This window comes from Hypanus sabinus, chromosome 6, assembly GCF_030144855.1.
Source record: "Hypanus sabinus isolate sHypSab1 chromosome 6, sHypSab1.hap1, whole genome shotgun sequence".
Taxonomy (NCBI): domain Eukaryota; kingdom Metazoa; phylum Chordata; class Chondrichthyes; order Myliobatiformes; family Dasyatidae; genus Hypanus; species Hypanus sabinus.
The window spans coordinates 176,455,131-176,469,863 of record NC_082711.1 but is presented as its reverse complement, the minus strand read 5'-3'; the positions used below and the strand labels follow the sequence as shown (position 1 = coordinate 176,469,863).

At 40.9% G+C, this 14,733-nt stretch overlaps 1 protein-coding gene and 1 long non-coding RNA gene across 4 annotated transcripts in view; one reads left to right on the top strand and one right to left on the bottom strand.

Annotated features, from left to right (window-relative positions):
• LOC132396147 (uncharacterized) overlaps positions 1-10,824 on the bottom strand; it is a 32,734-nt gene extending 21,910 nt beyond the window's left edge. The window contains exon 1 of the long non-coding RNA XR_009512874.1: positions 10,736-10,824. This is a non-coding gene — a long non-coding RNA (uncharacterized LOC132396147). The remainder of the gene's footprint in view (positions 1-10,735) is intronic.
• bcas3 (BCAS3 microtubule associated cell migration factor) overlaps positions 1-11,253 on the top strand; it is a 915,794-nt gene extending 904,541 nt beyond the window's left edge. For 2 of the 3 annotated variants that reach the window (XM_059973657.1, XM_059973655.1), the window contains one exon: positions 4,440-11,253. In XM_059973657.1, coding sequence (XP_059829640.1) covers positions 4,440-4,588 — 149 coding nt within the window. In that variant the 3' untranslated portion in view covers positions 4,589-11,253. The remainder of the gene's footprint in view (positions 1-4,439) is intronic. The other variant, XM_059973656.1, reaches the window with a different exon arrangement.
• Positions 11,254-14,733: the final 3,480 nt, after the last annotated feature.

Sequence of the window (14,733 nt, the reverse complement as noted above, 5' to 3'; positions counted from 1 at the left end):
CTACAGATATGCAGTAGAGAGAATCCTGACAACCTGCATCACTGCTTGGTACAGAGAGTGCACTGTGACAGGCAGGAAGGCTCTAAAGCAGGTATTCCAAACTGCCCAATGCATCACCAGCACCAGCCTACCCACCATCAGGGACATATATACAGAAAAGGGCTGGTGACATCATGAAAGATCCCTCCCCCCCCCCCCCATCCTGCTGAATGACTGTTTGTGCCACTCCCATCAGGGAAGAGGCTATTTAGCATCCACGCCAGGACCACCAGACTCAAAAATAGTTACTTTCCTCAAGCAAAAAGGCTGATCAACACCTCCACCCACTAACTCCTCCACTACTTTATCATTTGTACATTTAGAAGCTATCTCATGTATTTATATTTCTTGTTTTTTTATTGTGTTCTTTATCTTTTGTGCTGCATCAGATCCATTACACTTGTGCACAGAAAATGACATTGAACGATCTTGAATCTTGAATGCAAAATACTCTGTGACACTGCTTTATGAAGACGATCAAAAAAAGCTCTTGCCAGTGTTCAAGGTTCAAAGTATTAGGATGGCACAGTAGTATTGTGGTCAGTGTGATGCCACTATAGCACCAGCAACCCAGGTTCAAATCCTGCTGCTGTCTGCAAAGAGTTTGTACATTCTCCCAGTGACTTTCCTCCAACATTCCGAAGATATTTGGGTTAGTAGGTTAATTGTTAGCATGGGTGCAGCTGCGTAGCATGGGTTCATTGGCCCAGAAGGGTCTGTAACCATGCTGTATCTCTCAATTACATAATCAAAGTACATATACATTACCATATACTATCTTGAAATTTGTTTTCTTACAGGCATTTACACAGAAAAGAAATACAATAGAATTTACAAAGAATTACACATAAATAGACGAACAACCACTGCGCAAAAGACAAATTCTCAACATCACAAAAGCAAATCAAATTTATGGAGTCTGTCAGAGTTTGAGTCATACAAATACGCTACTAGTTTCTGATATTAAAACAGTCAAAATTGAGTGTATTGTCATGCACACGTACATGTGTGCAAGAGTGCAGTGAAAAACTTACTTGCAGCAGCAAGAAAGGCACATATCAGCAGAATTCATAAGAAAAACATAAAATAAACAAATAATGCTCAATTTCCACAAAAAAACAGAACAAGCAAAAAGTCAATTTTTGTGCAAAATATTCATAGTGTTTCTAACACTATCCATAGGGTTTTGCTAATTGATTCAAGGCTGAAGGAAAGTAGCTGTCCTTGAACCTGGTAATATGGGCTCATGTATCTCCTGCCTGATGGAAGCTATGACTACACTTCACTACATGTACTTGTTTTGAGATACCCGTGATGGTAAGAAGTTCTGATGAAGGGTCTTGGCCTGAAACATCGTCTGTTTACTCTGTTCCATCGATGCTGCCTGACCTGCTGAGTTCCACCATCATTCTGTGTGTGTTGCTTTGGATTTCCAGCATCTGCAGATTTTCTGGTGTTCTTCTTATTTTCCTCGAGCACAAGGGGAACAGCATGGTTCCCTGTCACCCACACTGTTCTGAAATCTGAACAGAAAACTGCTACTTTTATACAAAATTGACTTACCAGTTACGGATATTGATTATTGTAAATTGAGTATGTTTGAATTTTTTACTTGTGAGAATCAATTGGTGTTCACAAAAGAGGAGTTTGTTAAAGTCAATTGAAACTCCATGCAGACTGCTGATGATGTTTTGTAGTTAATAATGACAATAGAGTCTTAGTTGTTGGCATGTTTCACACTCTTCTGTTATCTTGTCGGCCCCTATTGTATAAAGGGACACTGCTTTAGAAAGAATTTTCTGGAAAAGTCTCACTTCAGAGGCTTCACTCCTTTGGTCTGAGTACACGCTACTGATCTATCTCATCTGTAGTAAGCAGAAGTGTCTTCAGCAGTCTCACTTCAAAGATCTCATTTGACTACAACTGTCCCAGGCTATCATTGTCTTCATCAACTTCCACAGAACTGAAAAAAACTCACCAGATCAGGCAGCATCTGTGGAAGCATTTAACATTTCAGGTTCTGAACATTTCATCAGAACTGAGAAACTCATTTTCTCAATTCTTATCAAGGGTGCCAGATTTGAAATGTTTTCCTTTCACAGGTGACATCTGACCTGCTGAGTTTTTCCAGCATTTTATATATTTCAGAACCAGAATCAGATTATTATCTCTGAATTGGATAAATTGAAATGTGTTGTTCTGTGACAACAATACAGTGCAAAGACATAAAATTACTATAAATGACATAAGTACATAAATAATGCAAAATAAAAGGAATAATGGAGTAGTGTTAATGGGTTCGTGAATCATTCAGAATCTGGGAGCAGAGAGGAGATTTCAAAGTTTAAAGTAGATTTTGTATCAAAGTACATATATATCACCATATACTAACTACCCTGAGGTACATTTTCTTGCAGGCATTCACAGCAAAACAAAAAGCAAATGCAATAGAATCCATGAAATACTACTCATAAAGACTGATAAACAACCAAAAAGACACCTGAGTGAACTTCAGGCTTGACCAAGATTGATGTTAGTTTAATGTCACTCGCAATCAGGGCAATTGTGATAAATACCGGTTGGGGAGAACAGATAGAGGTCTGAATACAATATTGTTTACATCACTATTCTCATAAATTCCCAGTTATCTCCGGATTCCAAAACAGCCAGAGTCTCTAGGGTTGTACTTGATAATTTATCTAAACAAAATAAAGATAAGTGTATAAAAATACAAATGTCTGACGTCTGCAATAAAAGAAGAAAATGATGGCAGGTCAGAATCATCCATGGTAAGAGAAGCAGGGTTAATGTTGCAGCTCCAAGACTCCCCAGAACTGATGAAGGACTTCAACCTGAAATTTTATTCTTAATCCTGTTTGACCTGCTGAGAGCTCCAGCATTTCTTACTTTGATTGAAAAAATGAGGATGAGCCCTGAATGACCTTCCTACTCATGGACTTCATTCACAACCAGTTATGTGGGCATATTAAGAACAGTTTGTCAAGGTTTGGGGCCATATGCTCTGAATCCATGGACAATATTGATTCTTCCACACAAATGTGCTCTGGCATCACTAATGTCCATATGATTATAAGTCATAGGAACAGAATTAGGCCATTTGGCCCATAGTATTTGTTCCACCATTTGATCATGGCTGATTTATATTCCTTCTGAACCCCAGGTGTATTTTTACTACAATCAGTTGAGGCATCTTGACTCCACACAGTGATCTCCATTTAATTAATTATGAGATTCCTAAAACCAATTGGCTGCACCAGTGATGATCTGGTGTGAATAATGCAATCAATCATTTTGTGACTTATATTTGTAATTAATTTAGATCATGTTGTAAAGATCTGTTTTCACTTTGACACGAAAGAGTTTTTCTATTGATCAGTGTCAAAAAAAGCCTTTTAAATCAACTGTGATTCAATGTGGTAAAACAATAAAACATGAAAACTTCCGGGAGGAGGGATGAATACTTTTTATAGGCACTGTATATCCTTGCTTTTATATTCTAGTCCTCTCGAAATTAATGCTAATGTTGCATTTGCCTCCCTTACTGCAGATTCAATATGCAAATTAACCTTTAGGATTACCCATTTGTTTTCTCACTTGCTACTTGGAGGATCTCACTATATTCCTTTTGATTTCTGTTTTTCTCTCTTTACTACAGTGACTGTAGGTTAACGCTAGCTTCATTGCGTCTGAAGCTGTAGTACATACTAAGGTTGTGAAAAATTTTGTGGGGGATGCCATATTCTTTTGTTTATTCCTTTCCTCTAGTCTTGCACATTTGGGCATTGGCTCATTAGGACAACATGTGGTGGTTCATTCATAACCTGTCTTCTCTGCCTTCAGAAATAAGAATTTAATATTAGGGATAGAAGCAAGAATAGTCTAGCATCATGGTTAATGCCGTTTCTTTACAGCACCACCAATACGTGATCAGGTTCGACTCCCGCCACTGTCTGTAAAAAGTCTGCACATTCTTCCCGTGACTGTGTGGGCTTCCTCACAGTGCTCTGGTTTCCTCTCGCATTCCAAAGACATATGGTTATAATTAATAAGTTATGAACAAGCTGTGTTGGCACTGGACACATTGTCACACTTTTGGGCTGACCGAAGCACATTGCAAATGATGATGCAAATAGTGCATTTCACTGGATGTTTCAATGCAGATGTGGCAAATAAAGCTAATCTTTTAATCTCTCAGTCTCTTGATGTGTGCTCCATTATTCAATTAGATCAAGGCTGATCATTCACCAGTTTTCTGCAGTCACTCCATAAACCTTGATTTACCCGGTCTCTAGGAGGGTGAAGTGTCGAGCAATGTCGTGATTTCCTGCTGATTATCCTGCTCCACGTTGTTTGAAAGGCTTTTCTCATTTCTCTTGCAGAACTGCAGCGAGAGGGGAGCATCGAGACACTAAGCAACAGCTCAGGCTCCACCAGCGGAAGCATCCCACGCAACTTTGAGGGCTACCGGTCACCTTTGCCCACCAACGAGAACCAGCCACTTAGCCTCTTTCCAACAAGTTTCAACTAAGCCCCTTCACTCATCCCTCTCACACAACCCTCCCTTCTTCTTCCTCACCCCCAGCCCCTATCCTCTCCTACTCTTTTCTTCTCATCCTACCCTTTCCTACTCTTTCTCTTCCCCTCCCTCCACCCCCTCCCGCAGTAATTTCCTGCCATTGGAGCCATGCCAACCAAGGTCAACAAAATGGACCGCCGGACACTGTCTCACCATCTCCAGTAATTACTGCACTGACACTTGTCACCTGAATGGCGGACACGATCACAACTTGTAACTCGTAGTTCATGGTTTGTATCATTCATTGGAGTTGGCTTTCCAGACCTCTAATTCTCAAAAAGAGATACTAACAAAGGGATTATTTACACTGTTGAATCAGGGACATATATATCTCTATTTCATGTTCTTTCGGTTAATTCATGTTTGCAATGCTTTATTTCTGGGGTTGGATCTGCCACTGTTGCCTGACTAGGAATGTTAAATTGATACCGTTTTGGGTTTCAGTGGGAACCTCTTATCTGAGGTTTCCCGCTTTGTGGATTGCTGTGATTGGGGTTTCTAACATTAAAAAGTTCAAGGATCACTTGTCCACTGACTCCATTTGCATCCTGCTATTAACCTCCTTGGGGCTGGGAGGATGACTGGGAGATTTCACGGCTAAGACGTTCAATGTTGCAACAAGAATCACAGGGGTGAACTGATTACAAACAGTCGGCTCAGTAGTCAGTTCCCAGACTCTGAGGTCCCTGTGCTCCAACTGCTCCAGTGATGTGGTCAGAACACACTGGATCAATAGAGATCACTAGTCAAACATCTAACAAATAAAAATGTGTATGGAATTCTGGTGGGAGAGATTGCCGAAAGTAAAAGATTCTGAAAAGTCCCTTTATTTACTCTAAGTTACCACTGGAAAATGTCATGTCCAGCTGTATCATTGCTCTCTCCAATCAGTTTAGTCACTCTACTTTTGAAGTGCTGACTTCCCATGGTATTCGGCACACAACCACCTCTCTGATGGATAGGAGTCCTAGGCAGGCTGACAGTTCATCTCAAGCAAAGAGGAACTACCGTGGGATTCGAGTCTTAGGGGAACTGACCTGCCTGTCTCTGGCTCAAGGGTCTTAGAAGAACTGACCTAGGAAAGATAGCATGGGAACAGACCACCCTACTGTGAGACTTGGATCTCAGGAGAACTGACCTGCTTGTCTCTGGCCAAAGGGTCTTAGGGGAACTAATCTGTCTGTCTCTGGACCAAGGCTACCAATATGTTCTGTTGCTCACATGCACAAAATGCTGGAGGAAGTCAGCGGGCCAGGATACCTCTACAGAAAGGAATAAGCAGTCTTCATTTTGGGCCATTACCCATACACTACGGGCTGTGGAAAGTGCCACTTGTTCAGTGGGTTTTGGCTTTAAAAGAAAAGTTGTACTTTTAAACTGCTCTAGCACTCCACTGAGTTGAGCGCCTTTAAATAGCCTGTGATTTTCCTGGTAGGAAAACATTATATTCAGTGTTAGACTAAAACTTTGTGATAATCTGTAGGCAGTGGCACAATAGCTGCCGCCAACACTCATTGGCATTGACCTTGGAGACTCACACGCGATGGGATTGTGCCGTGCCACAGATTGAGAATGTGCATCAATCACAGGATTACTGTCTCATCCGAAGCTGGCAATGTAATCTGCAACCATTGATTTCCTCACTCGAGCTGAGTTTTCTCTTAGAGACAGGCAGAGCAGCCACAACACACAGACCACAAACAACATCGCAGAGGTTTGCTGAATGAATCATCGCCAAACATGTCAGTCCAGTGACAACAGTGCAGAGGAGGACAAATCTAGTCTAAATTAGTTCCATTTAAACAGAATTATTTTTTCCACGGTTTTTTTTTGGCGGGATCACAGTCATTTGTGACGTTAAAGGTAGTCATATTTCCCATTGTGTCTACACCCAGCCGCTCAGATTAATCTCACTTCCCACCAACTGGCTGTTAACCTTGTAGGTAGGTTTACTGGAGACACAAGAGAATCTGCTGGAATTGCTGGAATCTGGAGCATCAAAAATCTGCCAGAGCAACTGAGCGGATCGAGCAGCAGCTGTGGGGGCAAAAAATCCTGTTTGTTTTGTTACTTTTCAGTCATTGAGGTTTTATTTAGAGATACAGTGCGGTGTCAAGCCCTTCTGGTGCAATGAGCCCGCACAGCCCAATGACACCCATGTGACTAATTAACCTACTAACCCGTATGTCTTTGGGACGTGGGAGGAAACCGAAGCACCCAGAGGAAACACAGGCAGTCACCAGAAGAGCGTTCAAACTCCTTACTGACAGTGGCAGGAATTGAACCTGTGTCACTAGCCTGTAGCTTTACTGTGCCATCCCAGTGCTTCATTTCATTTCATTTACTAAGATATCTAGCCTCAGTTAATTTCAGCTGAGGAGGCAAGTTCCACCTTGGCGTCAGGATCCATGGAAACCCACCCAACCCCCAGTCAATCACCCACCTTGGACAGCAAAGGTAGCATAACCACAAGCATTGACTTCACTAGAGCTTGACCCCCATGGATACTGGCCGTCAGTAGGACAGTATCGTGCTCACTCTGCTCCCGGGAAATGTGTTCAGTGGAAGCCATCAGTATGTAGTGAGCTTCAGGGGTTCTGTCAGATTCAGATTTATATTTATTTACCACATGTGCATTAAAACATGCAGTGAATTGTGGTGTTTGCATTAACAACCAATGTAAGGATGTGCTGAGGGCAGCCTGTAAGTGTCAACATGCTTTCCGGTACCACACAGCATTTCCACAACTTTCAGCAGAAGTACACAGGCAACAATAATGGCAAAACTAAACAAAGTTAAAAGTTCAACAGCAGCAAAACAAGCCCCTTTCCTCCCACCCACCCACTCAGACAGACCTCCAGCTCTAGAATAGGCCACCTCCAGAGTTCTTGACTCTGGACATGGGGACATTAGACCTCTCATTCCTAGACATGCCAGCCCAGGGGATTTGACCATCAGTCCTCGAACTCTGGGTTTACCAACTTTGGTCTTTGACCTCTGGTATTGACCCCAGGACTCGCTGATTATGAGACATTGAGCTCCAGGCTTCCCACATCTACATAGTATACAGGTTATGTCCTTTACTGGCACACTCTCAGATCAGTACAGCTAATGTGGTGGGCTCCATTGGCACTAGCTCTGACTTGGCGACGTTTCTCATTGTCTCCATCATTGAGGAGTGAACTCCTTTGGGTACCAACTGATATTGAGATACAATGTGGGTATTTTGCCTGAGTGATCATTTTCGATTTGTGACTGCGCCCACTGTGTGCCTACAGGGTGGTTCAATCATCGGGAGCTGAACCTAATAATTGTTTCCGTACATTGTGGAAAATGTACAGCATCTCCACTCATGCATCGACACTTCTTTTTTGCTTTAATAGTTAAAATAACTTTGTTCTTTAATTACAAAGAAGTGAATTAATAATTATTTAAAATATGTTTCAATTTGCACAGAAAATGACCCTGTGAATCCAAATTAAAGTTGCAGTCTCTGGTGCCGTAAGTCAGGCTAACTGTTTTATTCCTGCAGCACAACCCAATGACTATTGCCCTGAGTCATGCTGTGGTAGAGATATTCGGTTAAATGCTCACATTTTATCTAAGGATTTAGACTGTAAGATTGTTATCAGCCATTTTATGGTCTTGTGCCAATGAGAACTTCCTGCCTCTTGAGCCTTGACATATTGGAAGAGTTGCATTGGGAGATTTTGAAATCACCAAGGCTGGTTAGACGACCTTGGAGATGTTTGTGGTGGGCCTAACACTGTGATTACAGAACGGATTAAGTCTGTCTATCCAGCTGGACAGTGGAGAGAAGCTCGGGCTGTTTTTACATTGTTGAAATGAACCAGGTAAAGATCCAGGAGGCCCATTCCCTAGATTTGAGGATCTCAGGGAGAAGCCCCTCTCTCTTCTATATCTTCCCACAATGTACTTAAGACTAAAAGACTAGTTAGAAAAATTATATTTATTCCTTTATGTTTGTATCGTGCATGGGAAATGACTCAAACATAAGGCCAAGGAGGGTGATTAGGCAATTCAGCCCATCAAGTGCTCCACCATTTGACCCATCTAGTGCTCTGCCATTCAGTCAGGGCTGATCTATTTTACCCCTCTCAACCTTATTCTCCTGCCTTCTCTCTGTAACTTTTGATGCCCTTACTAATCAAGAACCTGTCAACCTCCACTTTAAAGATTCCCAATGACTTGGTTTCCTTAGCCATCTGTGGTAATGAATTCCACAGATTCACCATCCCCTGGCCGCAGAAGTTCCTCCCCATGTAACCAGAGAATCTGGGAAAAGAATGCTATCGTACATATTGCTGAAGAACTGGTAAAGCAAAGAATACCAAGGGTGGCAATACAGGGGAGGCAATTGTCAGCAAGGAATATAGAGTGAGAGATTAGCAGAAAAGTATATATTTTAAAAAAATATATTTATTTATTAAATAGAAAAGTATATATTGAAAAGGCAATAATGTTCAGAAAACTCTGGTGAGAGAGAGAATGCAGAGGAACTGAAATAATAAATAGAATTAGAAGAACATGTATGAATAGGAGTAAATACCCAGGAATACTGGAAGCACTGCAGTAGAGAGGGGAGAGGTGAATTGCTGTCTGTAGTTTGAGTTAGGAACAGGCGCTACACCCATGGGTAGTGTGTAGAGTACTGTGCGAAAGTTTTAGGAACTTATATATACACACACACACACACACACACACACACCTCCCCCCCCCCCCCAGGGTATTTAAGACTTTTGCAAAGTACTCTATATTGGTTAAAATAGGAAGGTAGTTGGGAAACAGAAACCGGAGTAGCTTTGTATTAACCCAGTAGCATTAAGTGTTATTTGGTAACTGGAAAGACATAATATATAGTACTGTGCAAAAGTCTTGGGCACCCTAGCTACGTACAGGTATATGTGCCTCAGACTTCTGCATAGTACTGCATATATATATATATATATATATATATACACACACACACACACACATATCGCACCTATATTCATCACACACAAACGCACACATATGACATCTACACACATCACACGTACACATACATCCATCACATACACACACCAACATATCAAATGCATACAGATCACACACGCACACACACACACACACACACACACACACACACACACACACACACACACACACACACCTGATGTGATCTCCATAGTGAGAGGCAATTGCTTACTTGCATTGATCTGAACAATGATAATTTTTTTAAAGCTTCACTTAGATTCATCTCATTAATCAATTTTTTGTTTCCTGCTCTTTTATATAAAACCATTACCTTCCACACCTTTAGACCCACTCAGGTTAAACGGATGTGATTCACTCCCAAACCAGAGATAAATCTGCTTGTGCAATGCTGAAGCCAAGGCTTTCGGTTGAATTTGTTAAAGCGGAGATTTTGTCTGGCCTCTTGGGAAGATGTAACCGATCTTGTTGCACTTCTCGGCAGTGCTGCAGACAATGTGTATCCCTCCACAATATGGATAAACAAAAACATGACCTGCCTCAATATCAGATAATGTCTGTGGGATCTCGCATGTCAGATTAGCTGTTGAAGTTCAAGGTCAGGTTTAATTGTCACTCAACCATACACATGAATACAGCCAAACGAAACAGTGTTCCTCCAACAACATGCCAAGGTGCAAACCACAGTACCAACAGTCATACACAGCATAGGGCACAAACAGCATGTATAAATACAGTAGCAATAAAACATACAGTCACAAAAAATAGTAATAATCTAGCCCAAGTTTCTAAGAGTCATGGTCTGTAGATTGATGTTGCATGGGATGATTATCCTGAAGTATAGTCTACAGTAATGGCCGTGGTTCAAGAATTTTTCACTGGCTGTGATGGATATAATAATCTACTAGGTTCAATAGTGTAATCTATTAGGTTCTGAAAGGCATTGCATAAAAGTACAAGACAGTCTATCTTTCCTCTGGACCAACTGCCAGAAGATGCCAAGCACAAATTATCCAATTTTGTTTTGTTGTTGACTCCATTAAGTATTTTCCATCTGCTCACCACTTCCTCCCCTCCCTCCTGCCCTCGAAATCAGGAACTCACCACATACAGAATCACAGCCATGAACTGGCGCCACCACAGATTCTCCACCCATCATTCTTTGATCCAGATTAGATCCTAATCAGGGCCTGTGGTGTAAATACAGTAAAACATCAGGTCCTGCAATGAATTGTGTTTGTCGCTTTTTATCAGACGTACTGTGCCTCCGGCCTTCACACATGCGATCAAAGGCAGACATGCAGGCAGTAAAGGGATTGAACTCTTCCTCATCCCTTTCATTATCAAGTTGCCAGTAGAGTGTCTGTCTTCCACCCTGCTGCTGGTAAATTGCCACCTCGATGGCTGTAGATTTGCTTCTGTACAGTGCACAAAGTGACTGACTTCCTGTATTCTGTAATGACACTGGGTACTGCTTTTGCTGCTAATTTAATTGCCAACTCCTAACTTCAACCAGTCCAGTTAATAAAAATAAATTGTAAATTTAACCGGTGAAAATGTCTTCAGTGTTTTAGACAGATGAACTCCTCATAGCTCCCAGTAAAGTTGGGTTTCAGACTTCATTTGCCTGTGCTTGGTTTCTTTATTAAACTGACCACTTCTTCAGAATCAGAATTTATTATCACTGACGTGTTGTGGAATTTGCTGTTTTGTGGGAGCAGGACACTGCAATACATAACACGTTACTACTTATTATCAAAGTACATATATGTCATCATATACTACCCTGAAATGCATTTTCTTGCAGGTGTTTGCAGTAGATACAAAGAACTACAACGATGGACTAACAATTAGTGTGCAAAAGAAAACAAACAAAAACAAATAATAAATAAAGAATATTGAGAACATGAGTTGTAGATTTCTTGAAAGTGAGTCCATAGAGATATCCTCAAAGATAAAGGGCTTGGTGCCCATGCTGGAGCTGAGTTTACAACCCTGAGTAGCTTTTTGTACTGAATGGCTGTGTACTCTCAGTTACAATAGGAAGTATAAAACTAAATAAATAGTGCAAAAAGAGAGCAAAAATAGTGAGGAAGTGTTCATGGATTCATGAACAGTTCAGCAATCTGATATCTGAAGGGAAGAAGCTGTTCCTAAAATGTTAAGAAACACAAGAAAATGAATCTCAGGTTAGTATATGATGACATACATATACATTGATAATAAATTTACTTTGAACTTTGGCTGTGTGTCTTCAGGCTCCTGTACCTCCTTTCTGTTGGCAGCAATGAGAAGAGGGCAGGTCCTGGTTGGTGGGAGTCCTTAACTGATGGATGTGGCTTCTTTGAGGCATCATCTTTTGACAATCAAAGCTCAAAAGTTCAAAGTAAATTTATTATGAAGTATGTATATGTCATCATATACTACCCTGAGATACATTTTCTTGCAGGTATTCGCAGTAGATACAAAGAACTACAATGATGGACAAGCAATTAGTGTGCAAAAGAAGACAAACTGAGCAAATACAACAATACACAAATAATAAATAGATAAATAATATTGAGAACGTGAGTTGTAGATTTCTTGAAAGCAAGTCCATAGAGATATCCTCAAAGATAAGGGATCTAGTGCCCATGCTGGAGCTGAGTTTACAACCCAGTGCAGCTTTTTTCCGATTCTGTGCAGGCAGAGATGCAACCAGTTAGAATGCTCTCCATGGTGCATCTTGCATAGAAAATATCGAACAGTACAGCACAGGAAATTTAAGCTTCATATTTGTCTGTATGCCTTGATAATCTGTGTAGATATCCCTATCTAAATGCCTCTTGGACATTGCTGTTGTATCTGCTTCCACTACCTCCCTTCATTTCAGCACTCAGGCAGCTATCACACTCCGTATAAAACATTTGCCACAAAATCTCCCTTTACTTTCTCCATGTCACCTTAAAATTTTCCCCTTTAGTATTTGACATTTCCATCCTTGGAAAAGTGTCTTTGACCATGTATTCTGTTATTATCCCTCAACCATTAGGCTCTTGAATCAGGGGGGATAACTCCACTCAATTTCACCTGCCTCATCAATCAACTGTTCCCACAACCTATGGAGTCACTTTCAAGGAGTCTTCATCTCATGTTCTCAATATTTATTGTTTATTTATTACTATTTCTTTTTCTTTTTGTATTTGCACAGTTTGTTGTCTTCTGTACACTGATTGTTCATCCTGTTGGTCTGCACTTTCATTGATCCTATTGTGGTTATTGGATATACTGAGTATGTCTGCAAGAAAACAAACCTCCGGATTGCATTTGGTGACGTAAACAGTATCTACTTTGGTAATAAATTTACTTTGAACTGTAACTCCCTTATAGACTCTCATTAGATTGCCTCTTGGCTTTCAACACCCCAGAGAAACCAATCCAAACTTTTCCAGCCTCTCATAATGGTTAATACTCGCTAATTCCAGCAACACACTGGTGAACCTCTTTTGCACTCTTCTCAGCTGCTCACAATATTCCAAGTGTGACAGAAGTTTTATACAGCTGCAAAATGACTTCTTGACTTTTATACTCACCATCTGACTGATGATGAAACACACCTTTCTTACCATCCTATTTCCTTGCATTGTTGCTCTTAGTAAAACTCTTAGATCTTTCAGTAAATGGTCCCACCATTTCAACACTCCAGATTTGATCTCTTGAAGTGCACAGATTTATTTTTAAGCAATTAGCTTTATTTGTCACATGTACATTGAAACATGTAGTGAAATGCATTGTTTGTGTCAACAATTAACACAGGGCAACACTGTGCAAGGTCAGCCCATAAGTATTGCCGCACTTCCGGCGCTAATATAGCGCAATCTTAATCATGTGATTTTGGAATGTGGGAGGAAATTAGAACACGCAGAGGAAAGCCACAAAGTTATGGGGAGAACGTACAAACTCTTTGTAGACAGTGGTGGGAATTGAACCCTTATCAGTGACTGTTGGCAGTGTAAAGCATTGTGCTAAATGCTACGCTCCCATGCTCTCTCACACAATCCACCAGCCAGTTATTCCCCACGTTTCCAGCTGGTCTATATCCTGCTGAATCCTTTGACTATCCGCCTTACTATCCACAACTCTGCAATTCTTGTTCCATCTGCAAATTTACTGATTAACCCACGTACATTTTTATTTAAATCATATATATATATATATATCACAAACAGCAGAGGTCACAGCACTAATCCTCGTGGAACACCACTGGTCACGGTCCTCCAGTTAGAATAATATACCTCCACCACTACCCATTGTCTTCTAGAGCCAAGCCAATTCTCAGTCCACTCTGCCATGTTACCATGGATCCAATGTGCCTTAATCTTCTGAATCAGCCTACCATGAGGGACTTTGTTGAGTAGTTTTCCAAAGCCCATGTCTACATCATCCACTGCCCTACCCTAATCAATCATCTTCCTCAAATAACTCAATCAAGTTTTTAAGATATGACTTACCCCACACAGGACCAAGCTAACTATCCCTATGAAGTCTATTATTTTCCAGGTGCAAATAAAAATACCCCTAAGAATTTTCTCCATTAATTTTCCTATGAATGATATAGAGCTCATCAGCATATAATTTAGTCACCAGCCTAGTTTGTTCTTTGTGAGCAGAGAACAATGCTGGCAATTCTCCAGTCCTCTCAGACCTCACCTGTGGCTACAGAGGAACAGAGGATACAAAGATGTTGTCAAGGCCCAGTCTAATTCTGCTTTATCATTGTATTCATTCTCATTCACTTTCTCTCTCTCTTTCTCTCTCTCCCTCCCCCTTTCCCTCCCTCCCTTCTCTCTCTCTCTTCCTCCTTTTCACTCTTGTTCTCTCTGTTCCCTCTCTCACCCTCTCTCTCTCTCTCTTATCTTCCGCCTGTTTATATTACCCTACTGTTTTTTAATATTTTCCTTTGCAGTTATATCTTTTTCAGCCAATCTCCCTCCTGAGCCATCTCATTTTACTGCTAATTTCTCCTCTCTCTCATTCTTTCAATCATATACTCTGTGTTTTCTGTTTCTCTCCTGGTTCCTTTGACACCAGTCAGGTTGTCATTATTTATGGCTGAATGTTTT